This window comes from Amblyomma americanum, chromosome 1 (assembly GCF_052857255.1).
Source record: "Amblyomma americanum isolate KBUSLIRL-KWMA chromosome 1, ASM5285725v1, whole genome shotgun sequence".
In the NCBI taxonomy this organism is placed as follows: domain Eukaryota; kingdom Metazoa; phylum Arthropoda; class Arachnida; order Ixodida; family Ixodidae; genus Amblyomma; species Amblyomma americanum.
Window position 1 is genome coordinate 8,379,625 of NC_135497.1, and position 27,904 is coordinate 8,407,528.

The 27,904-nt window shown below is 49.5% G+C and overlaps 1 protein-coding gene across 10 annotated transcripts in view; it reads right to left on the bottom strand.

The window, feature by feature from the left end:
* Positions 1 to 27,904, bottom strand: part of LOC144109669 (cyclin-dependent kinase 14-like) — a 223,840-nt gene that overhangs the window by 106,845 nt on the left and 89,091 nt on the right. For 7 of the 10 annotated variants that reach the window (XM_077642475.1, XM_077642503.1, XM_077642508.1 and 4 more), the window contains 3 exons: positions 1,928 to 2,177; positions 1,587 to 1,768; positions 965 to 1,056 (listed from right to left, as the gene is read on the bottom strand). In XM_077642475.1, coding sequence (XP_077498601.1) covers positions 965 to 1,056; positions 1,587 to 1,768; positions 1,928 to 2,177 — 524 coding nt within the window. Of the gene's footprint in view, positions 1 to 964; positions 1,057 to 1,586; positions 1,769 to 1,927; positions 2,178 to 11,678; positions 14,439 to 15,986; positions 17,715 to 27,904 lie in introns of those variants that run through there. The other 3 variants (XM_077642516.1, XM_077642485.1, XM_077642480.1) reach the window with 3 other exon arrangements.

Here is a 27,904-nt window from a genome sequence, read left to right on the forward strand (position 1 = left end):
CCCCTGCTGCATTTCGCACCCCCCCGGCGACGCCGCTGCGGAGACTTTCCCCCTCTAAGAATGGAAAGACCTCCTCTCCAGAGCCTGCAAGGAGACGAGTTTCTCCTGAGACTCGCTCATCTTTTGGAGGGAGTCATGCATGCGCACAGATCGCATATCTGCCAAGGAGACCGCTACCGCCGCTGTATAACCCAGCCACCATGCATGACTTGACTGCCGCGGGCCGTGACAAGGAGCCACGTGAGAACCTTCCTTCCTCCCCACCTTTTCATGTACGGTCACCTCTTTTGTGCTTTTTCATCCCAGTACACGAGCGAAACGCTCCCTTGTTACAGCAGCTGCTTGTTTGTTGCTCTGGAGCAATGTATTGCTCTGGAGCAATAAATGCTCATCCGAGTAGACAACTCGTAATTTTCTCCTCAGGCCCGAACCCGCAGTGGTGACGACTTACCGCACAGCAGGTTGGGGTCACAGCTATGACTGCCAGGGCTGGCACACTGGTGGTAGAAAGATACTACAGCTTCTAGCCATTTGAGTGTAACTACAAGAATAATGCCCACAGACTCAACCTCAGTGATGAGACCACTCCTTCCTGCTTACCATACAAAGACAAATTACTATGATATTGTGCAAGTGCACAAAATTGGTAAAAAAAAAAACCAATTAGAACCAGTCAGTCTGATTCCAATTGGTCTTTTTGGACTGGGCTTTGCTGGAGCACATTTCAACTTCTGTTAAAATACATTTTCTCAAGTCTTCCGCAAAAGTGGGTCTAGTCAAAACTTATTACAAAACATTCAAATATAACCTCCATCACAAGATCTGGCATGGCAGAAGAACCCTACCAAACAAACAAAGCACCACCAAAAGCTCTAGTCTGGCAAAAACTTTTCAATGGCAATGCAGCGTGCAGTGAGAATAACTGGCAATATGCTAGAGCTAGAGCTGTGCAGTGAGTACTTACTTGCTATAACCCCTGTAAACAGTCGCATAAGAACCTTCCCCTAGTTGCTCTAGACGTACATAGGCTTCTATCCTACCAAAGGTCATGTTTCCCTGTGCAGTGAAATAACATGATGAATATCAGGTAAGTACACTTACAAGGCAACCCCACATCAGAGAAATCTATCCTCCCTCCCATGCAATAAAGTGACCCACACAACTTCCACAGCACAGAGCAAGAAAACTGCAGATCAACAACGCATGTAACAAAAAACATCAAATGAAGTCCAAACATCTCTTTCTGCTGCTCGTACTGCCCTCCAATGAGGCTGCACAAAATGCCTAACGGCAGGCTTGCTCAAGCAAATTGAAAAAGTAAGGCATACACAGTCACTCAATTCTAGATGAACTAGGTGTTGCTACCTCAAAGGAAGAAAGCATGCCAACACTGGTTGACTACCTTCCTTGGACTAGTAAAAAATGCACTCGTGCCTATTTTCCATTTCAGCTGCCTCAAGCAACACATCAAAATCACTGTGGCAGCTACTGCTCAGCACTTGCACAGAGAGATATTGGTCACAAGCCTGCAAATTGCTAGGATTTTGCACTAAAAATGAGAGCAAGCCTAAAAGAGAGAGACAGACCTCAAACGTCATGGAGGGGCAACGAGGCGTTTTGGATCCCTTCTCCTGTGATAACAAGATTTCAGACTTTGGCCGCGCTGGCTTCCGAACGGCGGAAACCTGCTGGTACTCCATGGAAGTGCACTCGTCAAAGCTGCTGCTATGTGGTGCTGGCCTGGGCCAGTGGCTCTTGCCCAACGGTGCTGCAGTGGGAAAATAGCATTCTCGCAAACAGCACACCCAGGGGTGCAAAAAGTAACATCTGAACTGGCTCCATACACCAAGCAAATCTGAGAGCTTTTTGCCGTTTTTGGTGCCACCGTCAATGCACACCAGTGCTGTGGACACTAACAAACACACACCTTCTGTCCGGGCCGCCATCTTGCAGACCTTGTTGAGGTAGCTGTGCGAAGAGGAAGTCCGTGGCGGAGGCAGTGGCGCCGGGGGCTCAGAGAGGACCTTGTCCTCGCTGACTGGGCTCAAGTTCCCATTGGGCTCTCGACCAGCCACATTGCTGTTGGGTGTACTGCTGCGTGCGTTGTCCAGTGCCCCCTCCTCCACATTCTCAGTCTTCTCAAAGCCATTCATGGTCACCCGCGTCACGGCCACATTCTGCACAAGGGGAAATGCACACGCGCTAAGCTGCTGGGCAGGAGTGGAAGCCAGACCGACTGGACTTTGATGCGCACGTTAAACACTGGTCTGTCTGCATCAGCCTGGAACGCCATCCACTATAGTGCACTGCATTACCAGCAGTTACCTCAGCAATCAAATACCAACACCAAACCTATGTACAGCATATAATTTTTACCTTTCCCACTCCTACGCACACATCTTTTTCCCACAGGGTGCCAATAACAGTTGCTGGGTTCAACCAAAAATGTCAACATCATTGTCAACATTAGCCTGATTACACCCACTGCAGGGGAAAGGCCTCTCCCGTGTGTTTTCAATTAACCCTGTCCTTTGCCAACTGCGGCCACCATATCCCCGCAAACTTCTTAATCTCATACGCCCACCTAACTTTCTACTGTTCTCTGCTGCACTAGCATTCTCTTGGAGTCCACTCCGTTACCCTTAAGGACCAGCCGTTACCTTGCCTTCACATTACATGCCCTGCCCAAGCCCATTTCTTCCTCTTGATTTCGACTAGGATGTCATTAACCCGCTTTTGTTCTCTTACCCACTCTGCCCACTTCCAATCTCTTAATGTTACACCTTTCATTTTCCTTTCCATAGCTCGCAGCGCTGTCCTGAACTTAAGTTGAACCCTTTTGGTTCGCCTCCACGTTTCTACCCTATAGGTGAGTATCAGTAAGATACAGCTGTCATAAAATTTTCTCTTGAAGAATATTGGTGAAAATGCCAAATGAGCTCTACACCATTGCTGTTCTTGTTATTTCACTCTTGTTATTTAGACATCTAGTCACTACCTGCCCTAAGTACACATATTCCCTTACCACTTCCAGCACCTTGCTACCAATCGTAAACTGCTGTTCTCTTGTGAGATGGTTGAACATTACATTGGTTTTCTGCATGTTAATTTTTAGATACACTGTTCTGCTCTGCCTGCCTAACTCATTGATCATGCTTTGCACTTGATCTCCCGAGTGATTTAGCAAGGCACTGTCATTAGAGAATCGCAAATTAGGTATTCTCCAATAACTTTTATCTCCAACTGTTCCCAATCCAGGCCTCGGAACACCCCCTGCAAACAGGCGATGAATACGTTGGCGAGATCATATCTACCTGCCTGACACCCTTCCTTATTGCAACTTTATTGCTGACTTCATGGAGGACTGTGGTAGCTATGCACTGGTTATAGATACCTTCCAGTATTTTCACATAAGACTCTTCTACATCCCGATTCTGCGATGCCTGCATGATTGCTGAGGCAAATGATTTCTCGTAGTCAATGAAGGCTATATATATATATATAGCAGACAAGGCAAATGAAATAAGGGGCTCGTTTACAAACATATTAACGAAGCCAACAGCCACCGGAACCAAGGTGCATAGGGAAATGTTTCTAATTTGTTTTGTTTTTTAATTTGCATTGCCAATCAATTGTTTTAAAGAAAATTACTCATAAAGCAGCAGAAAAAACAACCATGCCGCCGGTAGGATCCGCACCCACGACCTCCGAATATTGCGTCCGGTGCTCTACCTACTGAGCTACGGCGACGGCTGTCCAATCTGCTGCTTTCGTGGGTATTTATGTTTTGCGTGTAAGCGAACCTTGAGAGTGTTCACCAGCGCCACCCTCGTCCATAGCGGTGGACGTAGCACGTCCTGTAATACCGCGAGTGTGACGTAGAACGTCATCTAACGGCGAGGACAGAAACTGTACGAGAACCCTCTTATGCTACCTATGGCATCAAGGCTGCCAGAACCGAGACCCCGTTAAGCTATTAGCAGACAAGGCAAATGAAAAAATGCGCTTCCACACCACCCACACTGCTAACAGTTATCTACCCTACTTCGCATGCCTACTACCACACCCAGCCTCTCTTCAAAACTTCTCCCTAGATATCGGACCTTACCGCATCGTAGAGCGCATTTCTCCGCATTACATTGCAAACCCAGTGACACCCGCGACAGATCTATGCCGACGTAACCACGAGACAGTTCATGTGTCGTGCCTGAAGCCGTACTATCACCCATGTGTGTTGTTGTCCCCCTGACTCACCAGGATGGCTTTGCCTTCAGCCGAGGGTGATTGTAAAGAGGCAGATGGGCAGCTAGCACATGGTGTGAGATAGTTGCGCTGATTGTCAGAGCTCTAACAGAAATTTTGGCCAGCTCTCCTTAGGCTGTTTTCTCTGTATATCCAGCTACACTGCTTTTATAATTACATTAATTGATAGGCAGAGAGTTCCCATACCCCACGACATTCTAAGTATTATTCTGAAGAAATGCCACCCTGAAAAATTACTTAAAGTATAAAAGGTGGCAGTCTTTGGCACTGCAACTCATTAAGGGGAAACGCGGGTCTTGAAATGATAAAAAAAAATGTGAAAATTTCGATTTTGAAAAAAATGGCATACCCGGGACCAGTACACTTTTAAGTTCCTGCCTAAAAAGTTTCAAGGTCTAAATTCGACATCCAGCTACGAAAATATCTACATATTTTGTGCCTACAAAGCCTGGAAATGGTGATTTCGAAGCAAAATGCGGGACGACTTCAAGCTTGTCGCTTCCCAAGAACACGTCCCTGATGGCCACCATCTTGGTTTTCTTTGAAAGCTGGTCCCCTTCCCCACTACCTGGTATTATTTATTGTGAAATATTTTTGGAACGTCCGCATTTCAAAGTTTTTTAGGCCTCTAAAACGACCTCTGAATGGTTGATGTGCGCACTTCAAACGCAAGTTTCTCACTTTCGTGTTTTTGCCAACATGACTAGCCTTACGGAAGTTTTTATTATGTTTTTATGGCACAATTTCAATTCATCAGGTACCATTTAATTCATAAGAAACAAAACTATGGAGCTATGCTATTTTTGTTTGGCTGGGTCAAAGATTTCAAATTGTGTGAACTATAATGTCACCTAACTATATTTCATAATTATGGTGCTTGGCAAAAATTTCACATTTTTATACGATGATTTACATCACCAATATAATTAGCATAGCTCCAGATGGCAGGTCTTTAACTACAGGCCCTTTTCAATCGAAACAAAAAATATTGGAAGTGTCTTAACGACCCATGAGAATTTAACTTATTAGGCTCGTTATTCTCCTGCAATATGGGAACTAAATGAAATATACTGAAACTAATTATATTTTTGACAACAGAAAGAAACATATACAAAAACCTAATCACGTTACGATATCTTTAATACTAAAAATATTCATTTCAAGTCCCACACCTCCCCTTAAACTAATTGCACATTATTTATACAGACTGTTTCTGCAATTAAACACGCACTGTAGAATGCACCTCACAGCAACCTCAAATCTCGCAAAGAAATCACATTTGGTCGGCAGAATTGTTTTATACCACATTTGTTTGGGATACTTGCCTGAATCAACAAGAACAAGTCGGATATTAGCATCATCTGCGGCGACAACGAAACGAAACAGGCCGTTCTCTTAGCGATTGCACTGGTGGCCCCATCTCATTTCTCGGCCGCACAGATTTGGCAGAGGAGGCAGGGAGTGTTTTATGGGAGGTTTGAAAACTCTTCAGCAACTGCTTTATCAATGATCACAGAAAGCTTAGTTTGGCCAAAACAGCACTAAATTTAAAGATTTTCATGGTACAGCATCTTCAAACCTCCCGCAAAACACTCCCCCGCCTCCTTTGCCGAATCTCTATGGCCGAGAAATGAGATGGCGCCACCGGTGCAATCGCTGAGGGAGCGGCCTGTTTCGTTTCGTCGGCGCCGCAGAAAATGTGACTATTTGACTTCTTATTTATTCAGGCAAAACCTCACAGAAATTTCGTATGAAACAATTATGCCGACCAAACGCCATTTCTACGCGAAAATGGAGCTAAAAAAATAACTGGTTTAGCCGTGAAGAGCATTCTACGGCGCACATTTAATTGCGGAACACGCTGTATACGGCCAATACAGAAAAGGTAAGAATGTCATCGCGCACCTAATATGCCTCTGAAAAAAATTGTACAAAGTTAGCAAGAAGTTGCGTGAGATTGAGGAAACCGACCGAAAATATGACCGATATTTCCCAGTAAAGATGACATGTCCTTCCCATTTTCAAAACTGCCTTTACATTCTGAACATGTCAACTAAATCTGAAGACATCAAAAACTAAATGAACCCAAGATAGAGCATGTCTTTAGGAATTTTGCAAAATTTGTGGACTTCACACATCTAGACAAGCCAATACTTAGTACAGTTTGACCTCGACATAACGAAACTGAAAGAAATCTGCGATTTTTCCTTGGATTCTTCTCTTGGATTCCTTTCTTGGATTCTTGGATTGTTGCTTTCTTCCACTCCTCGGGTATATTCCCAGTTGTCCGTATTTTGTTAAAGAATTTAAACAATGCCTGCACGGCAGCCTCAGAGAGATGGGCAAGCATAGTGTAATGCTTATTATCTGGGCCTGGTGCTGTCTTTTTACCAGAAGATATAGCCCTGTTCAATTCCTGGAGTGTGATGGGTTGATTGTAGTCCTCGTGTATACCTGCTGCAAATGGAAGTTTTTGTTTTTCTGCTATCGCTTTGTACTTCTGGAACGTGTTTGTGTAATTGGACGAACTGGAAACTTCAGCAAAATGCTCACCTAGTATGTTGGCCTGTTCTTCTAATGATGTTTGTGTCCCGGGTGTAGTCAAGAGAGGAAGTGTGAAAGGGGTATGGTCACTACTGAATCTACGAACCTTTTCCCACATCTTTTTTTGAGGTTATTGAGCTGTTTATTGAGGACACCTATTTCTGCCACGAGGATTTCTCGGAATTTCTTCGCACGAATCGCGCTCTGGCCTTGGCCCTCTTAAAGGCAATCAAGTTCTCCGCTGTGGGATACCGACGCAGAGAGCCCCAAGCTTTATTTTGTTGTTTTTTTGCCAATGTGCATTCTTGTGTCCACCATACTTTATGTTTTTTGTGTACAAGTCCTGTTTTTTGTGGTATGGCTAGTGTAGCGACCGATATTATGCATGTAGTAAACTTTTCATTAATTTCGTCTATGCTAAGGTCTTCACAAAATTCTTTTTCTAGTGTGGCACTTGCTGTAAAAAGTGACCAGTCGGCGAGGTGAAGTTTCGAGCGCCGTGGTCATGTGGGGATGACTGGAGTAGACGATGAGAGGCTGATGATAGTAGGTAGGTGATCACTTCCCAGACGGTCATTTAAAACATCCCATTTAAAATCGTTAAAAAGTGATGGTGATGCGAAAGCTAAATCGAGGAAGCTCATTTTTGCCGAGATTGGGCAACAATAAGTGGCTTTTCCCGTATTTAAAAGACAGATATTATTTGAGAGGATAAAATCTTCGATTATTTGTCCCCTTGAGTCACATCGTTCGCTTCCCCAAGATGGGGAGTGAGCGTTAAAATCGCCAACTATCAGATATGGCTCCGGCAGTTGATCAATCAGGCTTTCTAAATCTTCGATTGTTAACGTGATGTGCAGGGAAAGATATACAGAACATACTGTTATTGTTTTGTAGGTAACAATGCTAACTACAACTGCCTCAAGTTTTGTGTTAAGTTTGACTTCTTGAGCAGGGACGCCGCTTTGGACGACAATTGCGACGCCTCCCCAAGAGTCGATTTGCCTGCTCGCGATCGCGTCTAAAAGTTTTATAACGTTTCAGGATATGCACATATCGTGGACCAAGATTGGTCTCCTGAAGACGTAAAACTATGGGTAACATTGACCCTAAAATATGTGTTATGTCACTGTAATTCCGCATAAGTCCTCTGCAATTCCATTGAATTAAAAAAGCCATGTTTATGGTTTTGAAAGGAAATGAAAGGGGATTTATTTATGTGGTGGGCCAGTTATGAGGGGCCTGTCTTTTTTTCGCTCAAGAGAGCGATTCCGCCGCTGTAATGGAGGCGTAGTGGGTGTTGTATCCATCACCTCGACAAAGGTGCTGGAGGACCGCGCAGCCGCGGTTGTGTTAGTTTCAGGCCTCTCCCGACGGGGGGAGGTCCTGCAGGATGCTGACCCATAGACCGGCGGTCCCTGCTTTGCCAATGACAGGGCAGCCTTCGCTGTCGCTGCCTGGGGCGTGGAGGGCCCTGCCATTGGCTCGGTGGAAGTGGCCTCGGCAGGTGCCGGAGTGCTGTGTGGTGCTACGCCCCTGCGCACCACATCAGCGAAGTTTTGTTTGGCTGTGAAAACGCCTTCTCGCTTCTTTAAATGAAATGTTTTCCTTTGTCTTTATGGTGATTTATTGTGATTATCTTTTTTTCTTTCATCCAGGACGGACACGCCCTGGAGTATGCAGCATGTTCTCCTTCAGAGTTTTCACAGCGCAGGGCTGCGTCACATACATCAGACTGGTGATCATTCGAAGCACATTTTGCATAAGTTTTGTGACCGCAGCAACTCTGTGAGCCGTGGCCGAACCTTTGACAATCGAAACATCTGCGAGGGTTTGGTATGTATGGTCTTACATTGATTTTCAAATATCCCACGTCGATTGTGTCAAGCAGGGTGCTGGTGTTGAACGTGAGGATCATGTGTTTTGTGTCTATTTCCTTATTGTCCTTCCGGATTTTGATTCGGTGGACATCTATGGCGTCTTGGTCGGTGAGCCCTTCGAGCATTTCTTTTTTCAGTTATGCGAACAAAATCATTTTCGGATATTACGCCTTGGACAGTGTTAAGTGAGCGATGAGAAGTCACGGAGACCGGGATTTCCCCTATGGACGTTAGGTTGGAGAGCTTAGAGTGTTGGACATTGTCACACAGTTCGAGCAATAGGTCGCCGCTGGCCAATTTTGAGAGCTTATAGCCAATGCCTAAGTTTTCAGTCAAGCACTTTGACACAAGGAAGGGGGATATTATTCTTGCCTGTTTACCTTGTTCTTCACTGTGGATCACGTGATATTTGGGGATAGTTACTTTTCTTTTTTGAAAGAAGTTGTCTGCCTCGTTCCGCCCTCTTTTGAGAGAGCGATCAGGTTTTGAAAGTAGGGGAGCCATAAAAAAAATTGTTTTTCGGTCATGGTGCCAGCCACCCACTACGAAGCCCAACAAGGGGACGGGACAGGAACTTGATAGCAAGTCCTGCCCACACCAGCTGTACACCTCAACTATAACCAAATACGACGCAACTCAGGGTAGTCGGTCACGCAAGGTTAACCCTCGCCGCCAGAAAAAAAAGGAAAAACCAAGAAGTGAGTAGGAGATAGGAGAGTTGTGAGAAAGACATAGGAAAGTGAAAGATGGAGGGGAGGATAGGAAAAGGCGACTGCCGATTTCCCCCGGTCGGGTCGGGTCTGGCCGGAGGTGCCATCTACAGGAAGCTGGGACCAAAGTGGTGTGTTCCCTCCGCCGAGGGGCCTTGAAGGTCCAAACGCTCGGCATTGGCTCAACCACCAGTATCCCCTTTTCCCAGGACACGGCAATGCCACGCACGGCCAGGCGTGGGTGCTCGGGTCCGTGGTGATGCACTGTTCACCATCATCCCCTTGCGGGGATGTCCCTGCGGATGCTCGGGAACACGCGGTGTCGCCACTCACCGACGCCTGCAAGCTGCAGACGTCCCCCTGCGGGGAGACACATCAACAGGACCAGATGGTATTCAGATTATGTTAATAAAGAAGCCAGGACCAAAATCCAAGCAATCATTAATACAGGTAGTGAATAAAATGATAGTGGATGGCAAAGCCCCCGATGCATGGCGATTAAGTAGAATGAACATGATATATAAGGGAAAGGGGATTAAGCTGACATAAGCAACTACCGTACCATAACAGTGACATCTATGGATTACAGGGTGGTTATTTTTATTTGTTTATTATGGCTGTAGCTTTTTGTGCAGTTTGCGCTATACTGGAGACCATAGTAGATGAGAATCAGTGATAGGATCCCTATTTTGCTTTGGTTCTTGCCTTTTCTTCCCTCCCAAAAGGGAACACAAGCTCATAGACACTTGCATAATAACTATTTCGGTATAAAGAGCATTCAGACTTCCAAAATAAAATGCATGTAGTGAGTCCTATTCTGACTGGTTGTTTTCATCACATAACATCATCGAAAACATGTACTATGTTGGCAAAGAGGCCCTGCGTTTCTTTCTGCACATATGTGATGCTATTATAAATCGACTGACTGATATATCAACACTGCAGTATGCATGGTTGAACTTCATAGAACATTGGCATTTTTGTGTTGCGACTATGTTATGTATAATGTTTCCTATCAAGGGTCTGGCAGCATTTCTAGAGTGCAGTGCTGTAAGCAGTCAAGAAATTTACGTAAATGATGCTGTTTTTGATGTTCTATTTGCTCTAAAGCCACAGAGATGGCATAACACTCTGCAGTAAAAGCCAATGCACACTGTGGAAGTCATATCACTTTTAGCACGACAGCGTTATGTCGCAGAAAAGCGGTGTGGGGTGTCGTCGGCTGAGCAAAAAATCCCTCCTCCTCCTAGCAATATATTTTCCTTTCCTTGCGGCACCGGATGTCCAGCAAAAAATGTGAGACAGGTGTCATTTCCTTCCTTAAAAGCAATTTTCATTTCATTTTCCTTCCCTTACAGCCCAGTTCTGGTGTCCACTGAGATAGGTGAGACAGGCGTCCTTTCCTTAAATTATCCAATGGACCACAGGTTGCGCCTAATGGGCCATGGTGTTCCGTGGACTCCCTGGCAGTGCTGCAACACACTGTCGCATTCCACTCTTAAAGGTGAAGCTTAAGCGTCCTCCAATTTTTTCACTTTTTTCCTGAACCACTGCACTTCCAGCATGAATTTTCATTTTTGAGCCATCAGTGCAAAATTAAATGCAGGTGTCGTATTTTTCTTGCAGTGCGAAGAATTCTTGTAGTATGTGCTTCTGTAATGTTTGCTTTTTGTGTAAATGAATCAGTGTGAAGTCACATACTGAAGGGAGGCTGTATCATGGTGGTAAAAAGTCCTGTCTTAGTGCAATGTTAGGTAGAGCATCTGGTACACTCTTTTCATTAATCTTCAAAGTGCAGTACTAATGGCCTGATAAAATGTGGTTTATTACTGAAAAACCTTTCGGATGGGCACTAGCTGACAATGGAATGGCAGAGATATTCCTGGACAGAACAGCTAATTAGGACATATGCATATGTCAGTGCGATTCTTCCATCCTCTACATTGGGTTCATTAGGCTCAAACATAAAGGCTGGTTACCGGGGATGTTCTGTATGTTCCAAATGAGGGTGTCATTTAATTATGGTGTAGGTTAATAGATGGCAGGCAAACAAAGGCTGTAGAAGGCATTTGTCTTAGTGAATAAAATACCGTACTCATGGAGTGAAAACATGCAGCAGTGCCACACAGACTACGCATGCTCCTTTTTGTTTTTACAAGTTAAGTCACTCCCAACAGAACCCCCTTGCACTTTTACATGCAGTCCAGGTTGAGTTTTGTTGGATGGCACTATAGGCAGACAGACAGCATCCAAGCATCTATGACAGCATCTGTGTTATTCCAACATTGGTGTATTAAGTTAATAACTGCAATTTCCAGATAAACACACATGAAGATGAGGCTAAAGGCAAGCACAGCTTGATGAGACCGTGTCCTCACGGAGACTGACAACATGGCCACACTAAGATATGCCGCCATGCACATAGCAGCTATAAATTAGAAAAATCCCATCATCCGTTATCTATATACTATATAGTTCCATGCATGAAATAATTCACAAAATAAGAGAAAAGAAGGTATATTAGATAAAGCGAAGAAAAAAATGGAAATCATCTGCTTGTTTGGATGTGAAACTGCCAATTAACTAACTTGTTACATGTTAGATAAGTATTTTGCCTATTTTGTCACGTTAAAATTTTCAGCAGCTGGATGAAAGAGTGACTGCCATACTTCGTTCTTTCTGGGCTGCTGTCACTTTGTAACCAGTTTTTTCATACTATTCCAAAAACTTTGCTATAAATATCTGCAATGCAGACAAAACTAGTACCCTGCTATGCAATAACCACGTTTCTTGAACTGTTTCTCAGTGTACAAATAAATATGCAGCGTAATGTAAATGTCAGAGGGTTTTTTTTTTTTGTCCTAGTATTTATTTCGAACAAACCACATAGGAAAGCGGCTCACGAATTGAAAGGCCAGGCTAAACACAGCCTTGTCTTTTGTCTGCCTCCTAAATTTTTGTGTCGTGGCATTTGCACACTTGCTTCAAAACAAAGAAGCTACAGATGCCATCATTGTGTTTCCTGCACATTCATAGCATGCATTTTTTTTATTGCGCAAATCTGCCCTTTGGCATAAGAGAGTCATGTGCTGCGCTGATGCCTGCGGTCAGGGTCTCCTGGACATTGCACACTCCTCTTCCAATCCTCTTCCGAAAATTATATTGGAGTACATGACCTTATACCCCTGCCACACTAGCAAATTTAATGTCACTCCAATCTAATGTTATTTGATGCCTCGAATGTCATTCGGTCTCTTTCGGTGCTACGCGGTAAAAAATAATGTCATTCAAAAATGATGGCAGTGACGATCAGAGAAAAAAAAATTACAATTCAAACACATCAACGTGCATAAAATATGTTACAAACTGTTGTGTAGTGTTTCAAAAGCAGGTGAGAACATTTCTGTGCAGTATTATAAGCTTAAAATATTATTTCTGGCCATTCTGCAGCACTTCAGCCATCAAAAGCCAAGTTAAGTACAAAGTCAACCACAAATCCAGAAAATGTAAACAAACAAAATGGCTGACACGGTGGCGCGCGGCAACGCGTGGAGCGTGGAAATGACTTCTGAAAGGTGAAGTGCTCAGTGACATCTTTAAGTACCTCCGGGCTAAACGAACATGTAACGCCAACCAGCAAGAAACACGCAACCCAAAATGATCGGCGGTGGCGGGAAAAGCCCTGCTTCACGGTCAGCTGCTGCTGTTGGCTGCTGCTGGGACCGAGAGTAATAGCTATCCACGACAGCTACAAATGTGAAGAAGTTCGCACCAAAATTAACATTTTTTAGCAGAACTAAATAAATACAATTTCTAACTTTGACAGTGCGCACACGATTTTTTCGCGTCGCTTGTTTCTGCTGCGCGTATGGTGTCCAGAGTACACATTCGGTTCGACATCGAATGCGAATGAGTTTCGTGAACTCATTCGAACCTAATGACATTAAATGTTCCCTGTAGCAGCAGATTAATTGCATTAGGTGCGAATGCCATTCGAAACAAATGACATTAAACTTGCTAGTGTGAAAGGGGTATAAGCCAGTTGGAAAATCAATGTAAATTTTGAAATTATATGATCGATCTGGTACTGTCACTTAGCACATCTTGAGGGCTGAAATCATCAAAACATACCCAGCCAATACCTTTTCCTTTGATTCACACACCAAAAGGTGAATTTGTGCAATAAAATCCTTAACTGTTATGCAGTGCTGCATTGATCGATAGAACAAGAAGTTTATGCTATCGCGAAGCCTGAAACATTTTTCTTGCTTTCTGTAAATCAAATGTTTAAACTTGCCTGCGACGATGCGTTTGCCATGAATTCGTTCACATGTGCGTCGGGGTCGGCCGCGCTAATCGCAGTTTTATCTTTGACGAAAAACCTAGCACCTAAGAACACTGACACAACAGGTGTCTCGTGAGAGCCATAATACCCAGAAGAAATCTGCATGCCTTTGCCGCCAGGCATGCCACTATCAATCAGAACGCTGGAAAAGTCCGGCACACTCACAAGTAGCGAAACTGAGCATAATATATGTGCAATACACCTTTCTAGAACCCCATGCCCGCATGTGGTCTTAAAATGTGCGGATCCGAATCAAACGATCGTCCAACGACCTTATGCGTGAGGTTTTTCATACTGCGGTTCGCTCTATTATTTGCACGCTGTGTAGCACATAGATTGTCTTTTTGGGCTAACGAAGCTATTTTTGTGGTGGTGGTGGTGGTGGTGGTAAACAAACTTTATTGCCAATGCACCTAGTCCAGAGCCTGGCATTCAGGCATGCCACGCTCCATTAGCAAGAAGGACCAAATGATTCGCCCCTCTGCTGTCAAGAGTAAATATCACATGGACGTCAGAAGATCAACATCCGCGCGGCGTTGCTGCGAAAGAACTGCGTTCGCTCCTGCCTAATGGCGGCCACGTCGTCTGCTAGCGGACGATGGCGGCTTGGTGCGGTAAACGAGGGGGAGTCCAGCTACGGCGGCGAGTTCGCAAGCAGCCCCTGGCAAGTAGGTCAGGTGACCATCACAGTGTTTCCTGTCAGAGCGGAAGCAGAGGTCTGTCAGCAAGTAGTCCGGGACTGGAAAATTGAATATGCCCAGTCCTTTAAAGGGACTATGCAATAAATTAATTGAGATTACGTAAAACAGACGAGAGATAGGCATTTCATCACTCGTCACCCCAACACAAGTATTTTTAAGCTAGCATCAATAACACCGAAGATATAGACGATTAAACATTACGCTTCTCCTCTCCCCTCAACTTGTACACGCGGGGCACCAGACAAAAATAAAAAAAACAGCTCTGGGACTGGGCCCCGCCCATGAATAAGTCATCCACTGACGTTCCTTTTGCAACTTCAGGTTGTCACTCCTAGCAGTCGGGTTTCTTTGCTTGTCATCTGCTGTAGTTAGCAGTAATGAACCCGGACCTCAAGGCACGACTGCTCGCTCTTACGGCTGCGATGGGCATCGAGCCCTATGCATTCACGCCGTACCGGCTGAACGCCAGCGACGACAGTAGCGACTCGGCGAACCACTGCGAGTAGCTCCGGAACTCCCGACAGGAGGAGGCGGCAGAGGAAAATTAAACCATATGCGCAAAGGCAATGCCCTGGCTCGCGCTTGCCCGAGAGGGTCACGCGGCGGCATGAGCAGACGATTTTCACGGCTACCAGAAGTGTGCCCGTGACGACGTGGCTGCCGTGGCTCCAGCGAATGAGAGCGTGTGGTAGCCTGGCGATGTTATGGGTACAGTGACGTCTTTTTTCACGATTTTAGTTTCAAAATCGGTCACCACGAGCACACCAATCGGCCCGCGAATTAAAAAAAAAACGGTTTTTAAAAATTCATAATAAATTGCCGGCTCAGTTCCGAAGACTCATACTTGGTGTGAATGCTTCTTAGCATCATTTCTAAGCATTGAAAACATTTACAAGCGACTTTCTATTCATTGCATAGTCCCTTTAACTAACAGAACAATTACTATAACAGCTCCCGCACAGAGAGATCGGCTCCAGAAACACGCTGTTTACTTTAAATTAATCCAGCTTTCAGCCATCACTCCTGTTGAAAAACTGGTCAGAAGTATGCATTTGTCCCATAGGAAAGCTGGTGGTTTATCATAAAACTATTAATAATTTTAACTTTTTAAGTCCAAAAAATTTGCTGCCAGCTGTAGTAGCTGTGGTCATGTTGACTTAAGCTAGGCAGCAAGCATGCATAGCAATTAGTTTTCCTGTATTACATGTTTGAGAAAATTCTTTACAAAACTGGGGGAAATTTTCAGGAGAAATAAGGTCGGGTCTGCACCATCGGGAGATTTCATCAAAATTCAGGAGAGTTGGCAAAGTGTGCCCTTGTGATACCGCAGCTGTTTAGACAAACAGATCGTTAGAGCGCAATACAGGAACTTATGAAAAGGCTGCACACAACTACACGAGTGCCTCAACAGACTGGAACTTTGTATAAAGGGGCGCAGAAAACCTGCACACTTTTTCCAACAAATAAATAAAGCAAACTAAAAAAGAGGCTCAGACATTTCAATGTTTTCCCAGCAAGCATATGATGACACGCCCCAGCCTACCTTTGGGCCAACAGTGGACGAAAAAACACTAGGAGAACTTGACCTCCACAGTTAAGGCCACGGCCAAGAAGAGCGCGTACAAAGCCAGCAAGGCCGCGCCGTGGATACGGCTGGCCTGGTAGCGGGAGAACAGTGTGGCATAAAGGGACAAAAGCAGCGACGCCACAAGCGCCGAGTAAAGCGTGCACACGAGCGGCGTGAGGGTCAGCGGCAGCCGAGCGCCGAAGCCCAACGGCGCCAGGCGGACTGTGTATGGGAGCCCGACGCCCATGAGCAGGTTGAGGAGCGGCCCCCCGAAGCACGCCGCCATGGCCATGCTCGGATAGCCCTGACGCGCCACGGCCACATTGGTGACCAGGTCGCCGAGGCTGTTGCCCCAGGCCAGCACCGTGAGGCCGAGCACGGCGTCGCTCACAGCTGCCACCAGGCCCAAGGTGCGCAGCAGGCCTAGCAGCTCGCGGGCCACGCCGTAGATCCAGAGCACGGAGAGCGCGAAGCCCGCGTAGCCGAAGGCGAAATGGTAGCGCGGCGCGCTCTCGAAACTGGAGCTGAACCAGACGAGCAGCGCGACGGCGGCGCCGGCGAGCGCGGCGAGCGCCCAAGCATTCCCCACCTCGAAGCCCAGTACGGCCACCGCGAACACGGGCGCGGTGATGCAGTGCAGCGTGTTGAGCGGCCGGCACCAATTGTCCCGGGCGTCCGCGTAGTCCACCACGGGCACCGTGAGCACGAGCGCGAAGCGCAGCGGGAACGCGACCACGTCGTACACCTTGCCAGCCACGCTGCGCTCGGCCCACTCGGCGGGATCCCAGGGCACGAGCTGCGCAAGGAACTCGGCCCACGGGTCCGCCGGGGGGGGCAGCAGCGGCACCCGCTCGGTCGACACGCGGCGCTCCGCTTCGTGGGACGCCTGCATGAAGGCCGCGATGGCGTGCTCGTGGTGCCGGTGCATGCTGCCCGTCGAGCTACGCCGGCCGCTGCTGGCCACCGAGAGGCGCCGCTGCTGCTCCTCCCTGGCCCGCAGGATGTGGCCGGCCAGCACGACCGCGATGTACGAGCCGTAGAGGGCCAGGAAGCCGACGGCGTGGCCGAGCGTCACCGCGCCCGCGTAGAAGAGCCAGAAGGTCCAGAACGAGGCGCCCAAGTAGAAGACCGCGTCGCGCAGGAACGGGGCCGGCTCGAGCGAGAAGCGGCAGAGCAGGAACACGGTGCCGGCCACAACGGCGGTGACGAACGTGCCGGCGCCCAGCAGCTCGCCGACCACGAGCGCGGGCCGCGACTGCTCGACGCCGGCCAGCGAGGAGATGATGTCCGGCGCGCCGTTGCCGAAGGCGAGCAGCGTGACGCCGGCCACGCTCTCGGAGAGGCGCATCGTGCGCGAGACCACCACGAGCGCGGGGCAGAGGAAGTCGTCGGCCGTGGTGCCCAGCACGAGGAAGAGCAGCGCCAGCCAGAGCGCCTCGGCGGCCAGCGGCAGGTAGGGCGCCAGCGGGCCGCAGTAGGCGAACGCCGTGTACGCGAGCCACGCGTCGTTGGCGCCGCAGTCGGCGGTGGCCCGCACGAAGGCGCACTGCAGCGCCGTGCCGTTCAAGTCGTGCACTCGCGCACAGGAGGCCATATCCGCCCAATGCCCAGAGGGCGTCTGCGGGGGGCTTTATCGCTGCCGCGAGACAAAGGCCCTCGACGCGCCTACGGAGATAATCCGCACAACAAAGAGTCTGGCCGAGAGGCAGTGTAGAGAAGAAAACTACAGTTTTTGTTCGAGAGACGCCGTAGTGGAGAAGTTTCAGCCACCCGGGGTTCTTCACGTCACGGGCCAATTGAGCACATTGAAAACTGCTCACGGACACACGAAAGCCTTTAACGGCTCATCGCTGTCCGTATGACGTCGTCAATGGCATAAATGCTCTGCCCGCCTGGTGGCTAGAAGGGGTAGGTGAGGCGAGTACCGCTCCTCTGTTTCATGCCTCGCGCAGGTGGCGCTCTTCTCCGTAAAGCGATGCGTGCAGGGCTTCGTTTGAGTGCCTGTGTACAAGCCGAGGTGAGAACTTGGTGTACTGTGATTGCGAGAGCGTTCGCTTATTGCACCACAATCGCAAGGGGTGAATCGAGATTCCCATGCGATGCCCGAGCTTTTTGAAGCGGCAAAACATGCTCCGATATGTCGCTGTTGCTTCAGCGGTAAGGCATTCATGCATCGCCTGTTTCGCTTCACTTGCGCTGTCCGTAGCTTGAGCGTGTAGGAACGAGTTACAGCTCTCATGATTTCGCAGCTGTTGATTCGTATGACGCCTGATTAATTAGTAGCTTAATGAGGTACTACCTACACTGCGGGCACGCTGTTGTGTTGTGCCTGGACACACAAACTTTTCCCGAGTCTTCTCTGGACGCTTTGTCCCTTTTTCCCCAAAGCCTTTCTTTACATGGGACAAGGGAGTGCTGAATCATTTTTCCATCGATAAGCTGGACCGATTTGACTGAGTTTGTGTCACTGGCACGAAAAACGTTGCCGCAACCGCGCGGCTGTTTGACAGCTTGGCAACTAGATTCAGACGCGGGCTGCGACGTTACCAGAGCCAGCAATGCGTTGGACCAATAAACGCTTGGAAATTCGCATCTTTGAACATCAGGCACAACGGAAAATTCAGACGCAAGACGCAGCAGTCTGAAACACTCCCTTCATATAAGACCGTCACGGGAAGAGGCACTCATTTCGAAGCGCTCGACTTTCATCACGAGGCGGCCGCTAATGTATCCGCTCTCGACTGCCTTTTCTAGGGTGTTTTATCTTGGAATGGCACGACGGAGCATTTCTGTAAATTGTTGGAACAGTGTTGCTTGCAGGCACGGGTCGATCAGGGAGAATTTCTGTCAGTTGCGCCGTTGAACACATATGTACGGCAAGTGCCGGACAATATACATACACGTCAAACCGAAGATCTCGAGGGCTGATTTCTCGTTTAGAGGTTTGTCACGTTTCGGAGCGTTGGGGGTATTTGTAACGGAAACGAGAGTGGCACGCTGAGCCTGCTTCCTTGACGATACGCAACCAGGCGGACAGTCAAAATTTTACATGTTCCCTAGCGAAAGATACATGAGGTTTCACGAATATGCAAGTAATATTTACTTTTTTCCCTTTCACGTAAAGGCAGCAAGCACTATAACGCGACAAAAAAGAGGCGCACGCGATGGTACACAGAGTGGGCGCGAGTTTGCTTCGCTTTATTTACGTGATGGTCCATTGGGCTTCTACAGGGCACGGAACTGCAGCCTGCGTGTTACCAGGCACTTCTCCACGATAAAAGAAAAGCGGGCACGCACAGCGTCAAGCCGAGCAGACGACAGGCACACGCACAGAAAGCGCGGTTCGCAGTGGCGCAGAGAGAGGCAGACGGCTCCACCTTTCCCAGACCGCGGCGCGCGCTTTCTTTTTCCTGGACGTTTCGGTTACCCGCCGGTTGTGTCAGTTTAATAGTTATACTTAATACAGGGCAACCCCTGTCCATAATATCCTCTCCCACCCCTCGGTGCAATGGGTACTCCTTCGCTCTCCCAACCGCCTGATGAGGCCGTCTTGGACGAGGCGGGCGTACGCACCCACCTTGCCCGTCACGAGCAGCTGCTGAAGAAGCCACCTTCATAGGTCAACGTAGCGCAAGGCCTGACGACCAGCCCACTTCCTACAGATGGCGGATCCGGAACGAGCACCAACCCCCCATGGGGCGCCCAACAACCGCCTTGGCGATACCTTCCTCACGCCAGTACTTGGGAGATTCAACAGCATCACGCCAACAACCGCATCAGAACAGGTTGCCACAACCTGCTCCGCTCCTCGTTCTCCTGGAGAAAACACAGCGCAGAATGTCGCAGCAGCACCATCTGCCATCTCCGCGGAGAACACCACCGCCCTAAAAAGCACCGCAGGAAACTACAGCACCCACCGGGACACTCCCGAAGAACCCAGCTCGCCCCTGAACGCCGCAAACTCTGCTGCCTCCTCCGAGCTGGACATCCCGCAACTCAAATTCTCCGCACCCAACCGCTCCCAAGGCGCCAGCGAAGGGTTTTCGGCAGAAGACTTGAGGCGCGCTGCTCATGCTCATCAAAGCAAGCCAAACCAGCCCCCCCCCCCCCCCCCCTCCGCAGCTCCCGCTCCCCTCACAGAGCGAAGCCACCTGGAGCAGGCATGGAAAAAAAAACCACAAACTCTCTGCGGCGTCAGCTGCCACGAGCAAACATACCCTCTCCCCGCAACCATCTCATTCTGCCCAGTGGGCAAGAAAGCCAACATCCTCCCCACCGCCAGGGAGGCAGCCCTAAAGAAACGCATCGCAACACTTACAGAGGAGGCCCAAACGTATGCCCTACAGCTTTCTCAAAGGAATTGGCAACAGTTCTGCGAGTCGCTGAGAGGCACGCTGGGAACATCGCGTACTTGGACTATCTTGCGAAATCTAATCGATCCCACGAAGTCCAAGACTGAATCAACTCGTACGCTAAAGCGCATCGCTCATCTGTTCCCGGGAGACGATGCAGCGCTGCTCCGAGCCCTGGAAAACAGATACGTCGGCACAATGCCGACACCGCCGAGCCCGGTCGAGTACCGAGGAAATCCCAATTCGGCCTTGGACGCTCCCATCACTATGGCGGAAGTCTACGCTGCGGCCCGTTCGTGCGTCCGGAATACGGCGGCGGGCGTGGACCGCATCAACAACGCAATGATCCGGAACCTCAGCAACGCTCAAATTCGAGACCTGACAAAATATATCAATGATTCGCTCTGGGAAAAGAACGTCATCCCTGAAGAATGGAAACATACGGAGGTGATCGTAATCCCCAAACCCGGGAAAAAACCTACAATTGAAGCCCTCCGGCCCATCTCGCTTACATCGTGCCTCGGCAAGTTGTACGAACGAGTAGTGCAAACAAGACTGCAAAATTATTTAGAAGAAAACAACCTTTTCCACCCATCGATGCTGGGATTCCGGGCGGGTCTCTCTGCGCAAGACGCCTTCCTCCTTCTGCATAACGAGGTCCTTGTCGGCATCCCGAGAGAATGCGAGCACGTCATCATGGCTCTCGATCTCAAGGGAGCTTTCGACAACGTCTCGCATGACGCCATCCTGAACGAACTGAATAACCTCCACTGTGGTGAACGGGTATTCCAATACGTGAAGAATTTCCTCTCGAACCGCACGGCCACGATTGGCATAGGCGAAACACGCTCCGACGTCAAGAGCATACCCAACAAGGGCACGCCGCAGGGATCCATCATCTCCCCGCTCCTATTTAACATCGCCATGATTGGAGTGGCAAAGGCCTTGCAAGAAGTCCCCAACATCGAATTCACTCTGTATGCGGACGATATCACCATATGGACCACCAAAGGCTCTTTGGCGGCCAAGGAACAAGCGCTACAAGTGGCGGCGACATGCGTCGAAAGAGAAGCACTATGCCGCGGCCTGCAATGTTCCCCCGAGAAATCAGAAATAATCAGAGTCAAGGGGTTTGCTTACAGATCCCAAGACACCCCGATCAACGTCCTACTTCACGGCACCTACGTTAAGGAAACCCCTCTAGTCCGCATACTAGGTCTCCGGATACAAACCGACCGCAAAGCCACACACACCTTCAAGCTCCTGTCCCACGCCACCCAGCAAATCGCCCGAATGATACGCCGGGTGGCCAGGAACAGAAAGGGCATGCGAGAAGAAGACACATTAAGACTGGTGCAGGCGCTTGTCCTCAGCCGCATCTCTTACGGTCTTCCGTATCACACACTTCTCAGACAAGACTTCAAGAAAGCGGACGCGTTGATCCATACGACATACAAACACGCCCTCGGACTGCCCCTGTATACGACCAACGCTAAACTCGAAGCACTGGGACTTCACAACACCTTCGACGAAATCAGAGACTCTCTCCTCCTGGCACAACGAGAGCGACTCCTTCGCACGGAAACCGGCAGGCAGATACTGAGTAGAATCGGCTTCCCGGCCGATATGCAAGTCATTGAGTCGACGGAAAATCTTTCACCTAAATACCGCAATAGGGTTCATGTCAATCCATTGCCCAAGAACATGTCACGCTCGCACAACGAGGGCCGACGCAACGCTCGGATCGACTACCTGAAGCGCACAGTCGCCCGCAGCTCCAAGACTCTATATGTAGACGCCGCCCTACACAGAGACGCAACGCGCGCCACGGCAGTGGTGGTGGACTCGACATTCCAAGAAGTGGCCAGCGTTTCCCTGAGGCACTGCACGGTCACCGAAGCTGAAACGGCCGCGATAGTGCTCGCCGTCCAATACGGAGATACTCACGGCAAAGAAGTACAGATTGTGTCGGACTCCCAGGAGGCATGTCGACTTCTTCTCGCAGGAAGAATCCCAAAAAAGTTAGCCAGATTTGCAACAACCTCTCCTGTACACAATTCCGAACTCCAACACGAAATCACGTGGGCTCCGGGGCACTCGGGGCTCGAGGGAAACGAGGTCGCGGACCTGTCAGCTCGAGGGCACACCAACCGAGCGACAGACACCCCCGACCCGGATACCACACCCGAAATCCCCACTGCATACAGTGCACGGCTCCAATACTTTAGGATGCTTCGCCAGCATTACCCCCCACCGCATAAACGGCTAAATGCTCAGGAGGCACGTGAATGGAGACAGCTCCAGACCGATACCTTTCCTAATCCATATAAGTACCACATTATTTTCCCAGGCCGTTACAAAGGTTCCTGCCCGTGGTGCGAAGAACGTCCCACAACCTACCACATTACAAGTGGATGCGTCGGACCAAAACCATTACAGCTAAAATTCCCTAGAACGAAGGAGCAGTGGGAGGCCACTCTGCTCAGCTCGGACCTTGCCATTCAGCGAAAGATGATTATGCAAGCCCGGGCGGCAGCGATAGCCACTGGGGTCCTGAAATGAGGACACCACCCGTTCTGCAACCTTTCCTTTTATGATTTTCTTTCATTTTTGTCAATAAATGTTTCAACAACAACAACCGTTTGCAAGGACCCCGCTGTCAAGGCGATCCGCGTCAATCAGCGGCGCAATGTGATCGCCGCAGTCGACATCGGCGCAGCGGCCGATCCCCAACTCCTGCTCGACATCAACACCAGGGACCGGATTACCCAACTGTCAATTGGGAATATTGTCAAAAAGGTGTCAATTAGCCTCGCTTCTATTGGTCGGTCGTGGCCGGCGGCCATTTTGCGTCATGGGTGGCTGCAGATTACGTCACGCATGTGGCAGAAGTGGTGACGTTGACACCTAATTATGCAGGCGCTAATTGACAGCTTTTTGCGACAGCCTCGAGGCGGTCAATTTGACCGTTGCGTTTTTGACAGAAAATGGCGGCGGTGTACACGACGATACGACTGAGGCGGGAAAAGAAAAGAAGGGAAAGAAACAGACAACCACACATCACACACTGCAACACCTCACCTTTTGGCATTTTTGCCATCGATCGAAAGAGCCGAAAAACACAGACTTCAACAAGTTGTCTTCGTCGATTTCGTACCAAGCGCTTCTTGCAAGTTCGCTCGGTAGGCACGTAGCCTTCACTGCATTCGTTGAAATTTTGCTGCGCACTTAGGTCAACCGCACAGTAGCGTGATTTCATACGCCGCGTAACAAACAATAACACGGCGTGGAATCGGCTGCTTTCGTGCAAAGCGGCTTGACGTTTTACCGCCGTCAGCGCATCTCCGCGGCAGCAAAAGTTACAATTTATTAGCACAGGCCGCCGCGGTGGCTCAGTGGTTATGGAGCTCGGCTGCTGACCCGAAAGACGCGGGCTCGGTCCCGGCTGCGGCGGTCGAATTTCGATGGAGGCGAAATATTCTAGAGGCCCCTGTACTGTGCGACGTCAGTGCACATTAAAGAACCCCAGGTGGTCGAAATTTCCGGAGACCTTCACTACGGCGTCCCTCATAGCCTGAGATGCTTTGGGACGTTAAACCCCCATAAACTAAACCGAACGCTTTTTCTTTTGCTTAATATTTTCCAAATTTAAACACTTTTTTTTCGTAAAATGAAATATCAGTTACTTTATAGCTGCGTATTAAGTAAGTCTTTACAAAAATTTAGCAGATGGCCCCTCGTCCCGAAAAAAAAATGCTCTCGGGGCACCGTCTTGCTGTAATTGGCTGATTCCTCGTTGCGTCAAGCGGTGGCGTCTTTTCGTTTCATTTTGACGTCACTGTCAATAACTTTTGACAGTTACGTAATACAGCCCCATATGTGGAGTGAAGGTGCTTGCCAAGGAGGCGAGCGGCACATCTGCTCCGAGTCAACCGCGCCTTCGACGACATCCTGGCGGGCGTCGGGTGCCCGTCCTCAGTTGCTCTCGACGGGGAGGAGACGTAATCAGCCGCTTCGCCGGGCCACCACAATAAATAGTTCGGCCCCGCCCACTGCAGCGTGCGGCGTCTACGAACATGCCACTGCTGCCTGCACAGCCAAATGGGGACGACCAACATGCGTCGCACTGCGAAGCGGACACTCCACGATGCGTCAACGCCGGCAGGAGGAACGAGCCATTGCTCTCTCGAACTCGGAGGCTGCAACAGCTGTCCGCAGCTCAAGGAAGACGGGAAACATAGCTGCTAACAAGCCCCGAAGCAACCAGCACCGACAACGCTGCACCCAACTTCACACATGCGCCCAACGACTTGGTGCGGGAGCCCCGCGGCGCTGCTGCACACAACTCTGCTCCGCCTGCCAGAACCGGCGCCCGCTCCTGCGTCGCCGCCGGTCTCGCCTCACCTCCGTCCGACAAGCAGGACGAACCTGACGCAGTGATAAGTGCCCTCAGCGCCGCCGTTCGCGCCATCACGGAGCAGCTCCCTGCATCTTCCCCAGCGCGACTTCTGCGCGAAGCGGCTCTCGCCGCACAGCAATCTCTTGTCCGCAATGGATAGAAACCGACGCCTGCACTGGCCGCGGATCCTTCAGTGGAACTGTCGTTGACTTCGCCGCCGGCGAGCACAATTAGTGGCAGCCTTGAACAACTTTGCGCTACAAGAGCCGCACGCTCGCGCCGAAGAGGTCTCCATACCCGGCTTCACCGGATACAGCAGTGGTGCCGAGTGCGCGCTTGACATATGTGACAGCGTGCCGTGCCTCAACTCCGCTCCTCCCAGTGTGCTGCGATTTACGTCCTCTCCACGTTACCCCACGCTGCATTATATGTGAACGATTCAGTCGGCGGTCCCATCGAGTGTGCTGCCATCACACGGACACTGCCGCGGCGTCGGTGTATGTCCGTCCTGCGCATCGGTGGGATCCCTGCTTCATCACCCGTCTCTCCTCACGCCTTCCCAAATACCAAATCATATGTGGTGACTTCCAACTGCCATCACACAGAGTGGGGCGCTCACTCCAAAACCGCCCAGGGCTCTGAGCTCCTGGATGTCATCCATGCAGCAAGACTCTCCCTGCTCAACACCGGCAGCCGCACGCCAGTGCCTCCTCTATACTTTCTGTGCCTGGGAAAAGGAGAGGCGAACAATGGGAGCCGGCCGTCGGGGCTAGTACGGCCTTTCGCCGCCACCGGAGTAGGACGCCCGTCGCATCACCGTCGCTCATAGAAACGCAGCTGTTCTGTCATTGACTTTTCGACTGCGTTTATGTTGTTTCAAGTACAACAAAAACTTTATTAAAAGGGAGCTCGGAAGCTCTTGTCGCTAAGAGTAACCGGCCCATTTAAGTCGTGTCGTTTATGGCTACTGCTGTGCAATGTGCTCGTGCGTCGTCTGCTGCGCTATGACAGCGCGCGCCTGCTTGAATCCAATTCGTGAAAAATTGTTCTGTCACCTTTAAGTTCGTTTGTCTGACGGTCGTTATTTGAAAGCAGTGTTTGGCAGCAGCTAACGCTGAAAGCTTGGGCACTGAAAGAGCTCCATTGCGTGTTGTTGTCTACTCATGTAAGAGACGACAAGCAAGCCGGAAGGGCATTCGCTAAGTAGCACGTAAAGCCGTTAGACTGCTTCCAAAGCAATACCTGATCCCGCGTTTCCTTCGTAAAGTTTTTGACAGTCACCATTGTCGCCACCGAAGCCAGAGTTGGCGTTAGAAAATGTGGAGCTGTGTCATGTGGTTTCATCATTTGATCGGCCGCGCACTTAATCACCAGCAGAATCTGCTATGTCATCCCCTACCTGCACCCAAATGCGAAGGAAAAAGAAAAGATCGAAGCATCCGTAATAAGAAGGAGTATCAAGAACGCACTCAGTCTCCCTCAATCAACCTCGACTACAAGATTACTGGCCATTGGAATGCACAACGCAGTAGACGAGTTGGCGGAAGCCACACGAACCACACAGATAGAGCGGCTCAGTCTGTCTGACACCGGGCGACAAATACTGAGATGGGTGGGGCTTCAACACGACAGGGGCACCACCCCGAAAGTTAGTCTCGACAACGGGTACAGAGACCTCTACATCCCGCCGATGCCAAAAAACATGAGCCCAATTCACCACAAGGAAAGAAGGGAAAGCAGAGCCAAGACCATAGCTAGAGAAATGGACTGGAAACCACCGGAAACAGTGGCATACACGGACGCAGCCACCGGAAAATCTGGGGCCGCGGTGGTAGATGGGGCAGGCATCCCGTTAATTACAGCATCGATCAAAACAAGAAATGCTGACATCGCAGAGGAAGTGGTTATTGCACTCGCGTGTGTCGGGACGCAAGCCAACACCATAATTAGTGACAGCAAGACGGCCATCTGGAACCTCGCCAAAGGAAGGGTGGCGGCAGAAACGAAGAAAATACTTGAATCCAGGGAGATTTCCCGTAAGGTCAGAATTATTTGGACTCCTGGCCACGAATCGGCACCGGGGAATGAAGCCGCACACGCGCTCGCTCGAGACGTCTACTACTGGGCGAGCGCAGAGCGGCTCGACGACCAAGTCGCTCGAGACGTCTACTACTGGGCGAGCGCAGAGCGGCTCGACGACCAAGTACACGAGGAGCGGCTGACCACCTTCAGAGACATTTGCGACTACTATAAACTGGGTAGAAGATCCTACGCCACACCGCACACACAACTGGACAACGAACAAGCCAGGTGTCTGAGAAGACTCCAGGCGGGCAACTATCCGAACCCAGACTGGCTATACCTCCTTAACATAGACGCAAGAGAACACGACAGATGTAAACAATGCGACCAGAGAGGGACACTAAACCACATAATCTGGCAATGCCCCTACTCACCTGGGGCTGCCGTAAACATTCCTAATGAGGAAGCTCGGGAGTCTCTCCTTCGAAGCTCAAAACTCGAAGACCAACTCGAAGCCATCCGCCTGGCGACCGAGGCCTCGAAGAACCGAGAGGTTCACCACACAGGCCTCTAGTCGCGGAGCCCCCTACTCCCTTCCGGGTCTGCGTACCTGAGCTGGGAAGGTAGGCGTGTCTCCTATATCGGTGGGAAATAAAGTTTTTCTGACTGACTGCCTGAAGATAGCACTGCGCGGACTACCTCAGCGCAACGGGTCTTCAATCCTTCTTTTAACTTTCTCTCTCCTGCATTCCTTCCGCTTTTTCAACTTATGCCTCACTTTCTCTCTCCTGCATTCCTTCCGCTTTTTCAACTTATGCCTCATGGCACACTTTTTGAATAAAAAAGAGATATAGGGGTACATGTATTCAATATCGGAGCGTTAATTGTGACTCAAAACTTACTCCAACGCGAAAAAAAAAAGCATTTACTGTGGAGTCCCACTCCCACATGGCAGTAAAGTGTATGCCACTCTCACAGTTTGGCATACTTTCGCGAAAGGGTTTTTGTTTGCAAAATGCTTAACTACGTCCTTGTCAGTAACATTGAATGCGTAGTTGCAGAGGAGCGGCCTCAGGAAAAGAACCGATTCATGAGCTTAAGCCTGTGCTCGCTGCTGCCAT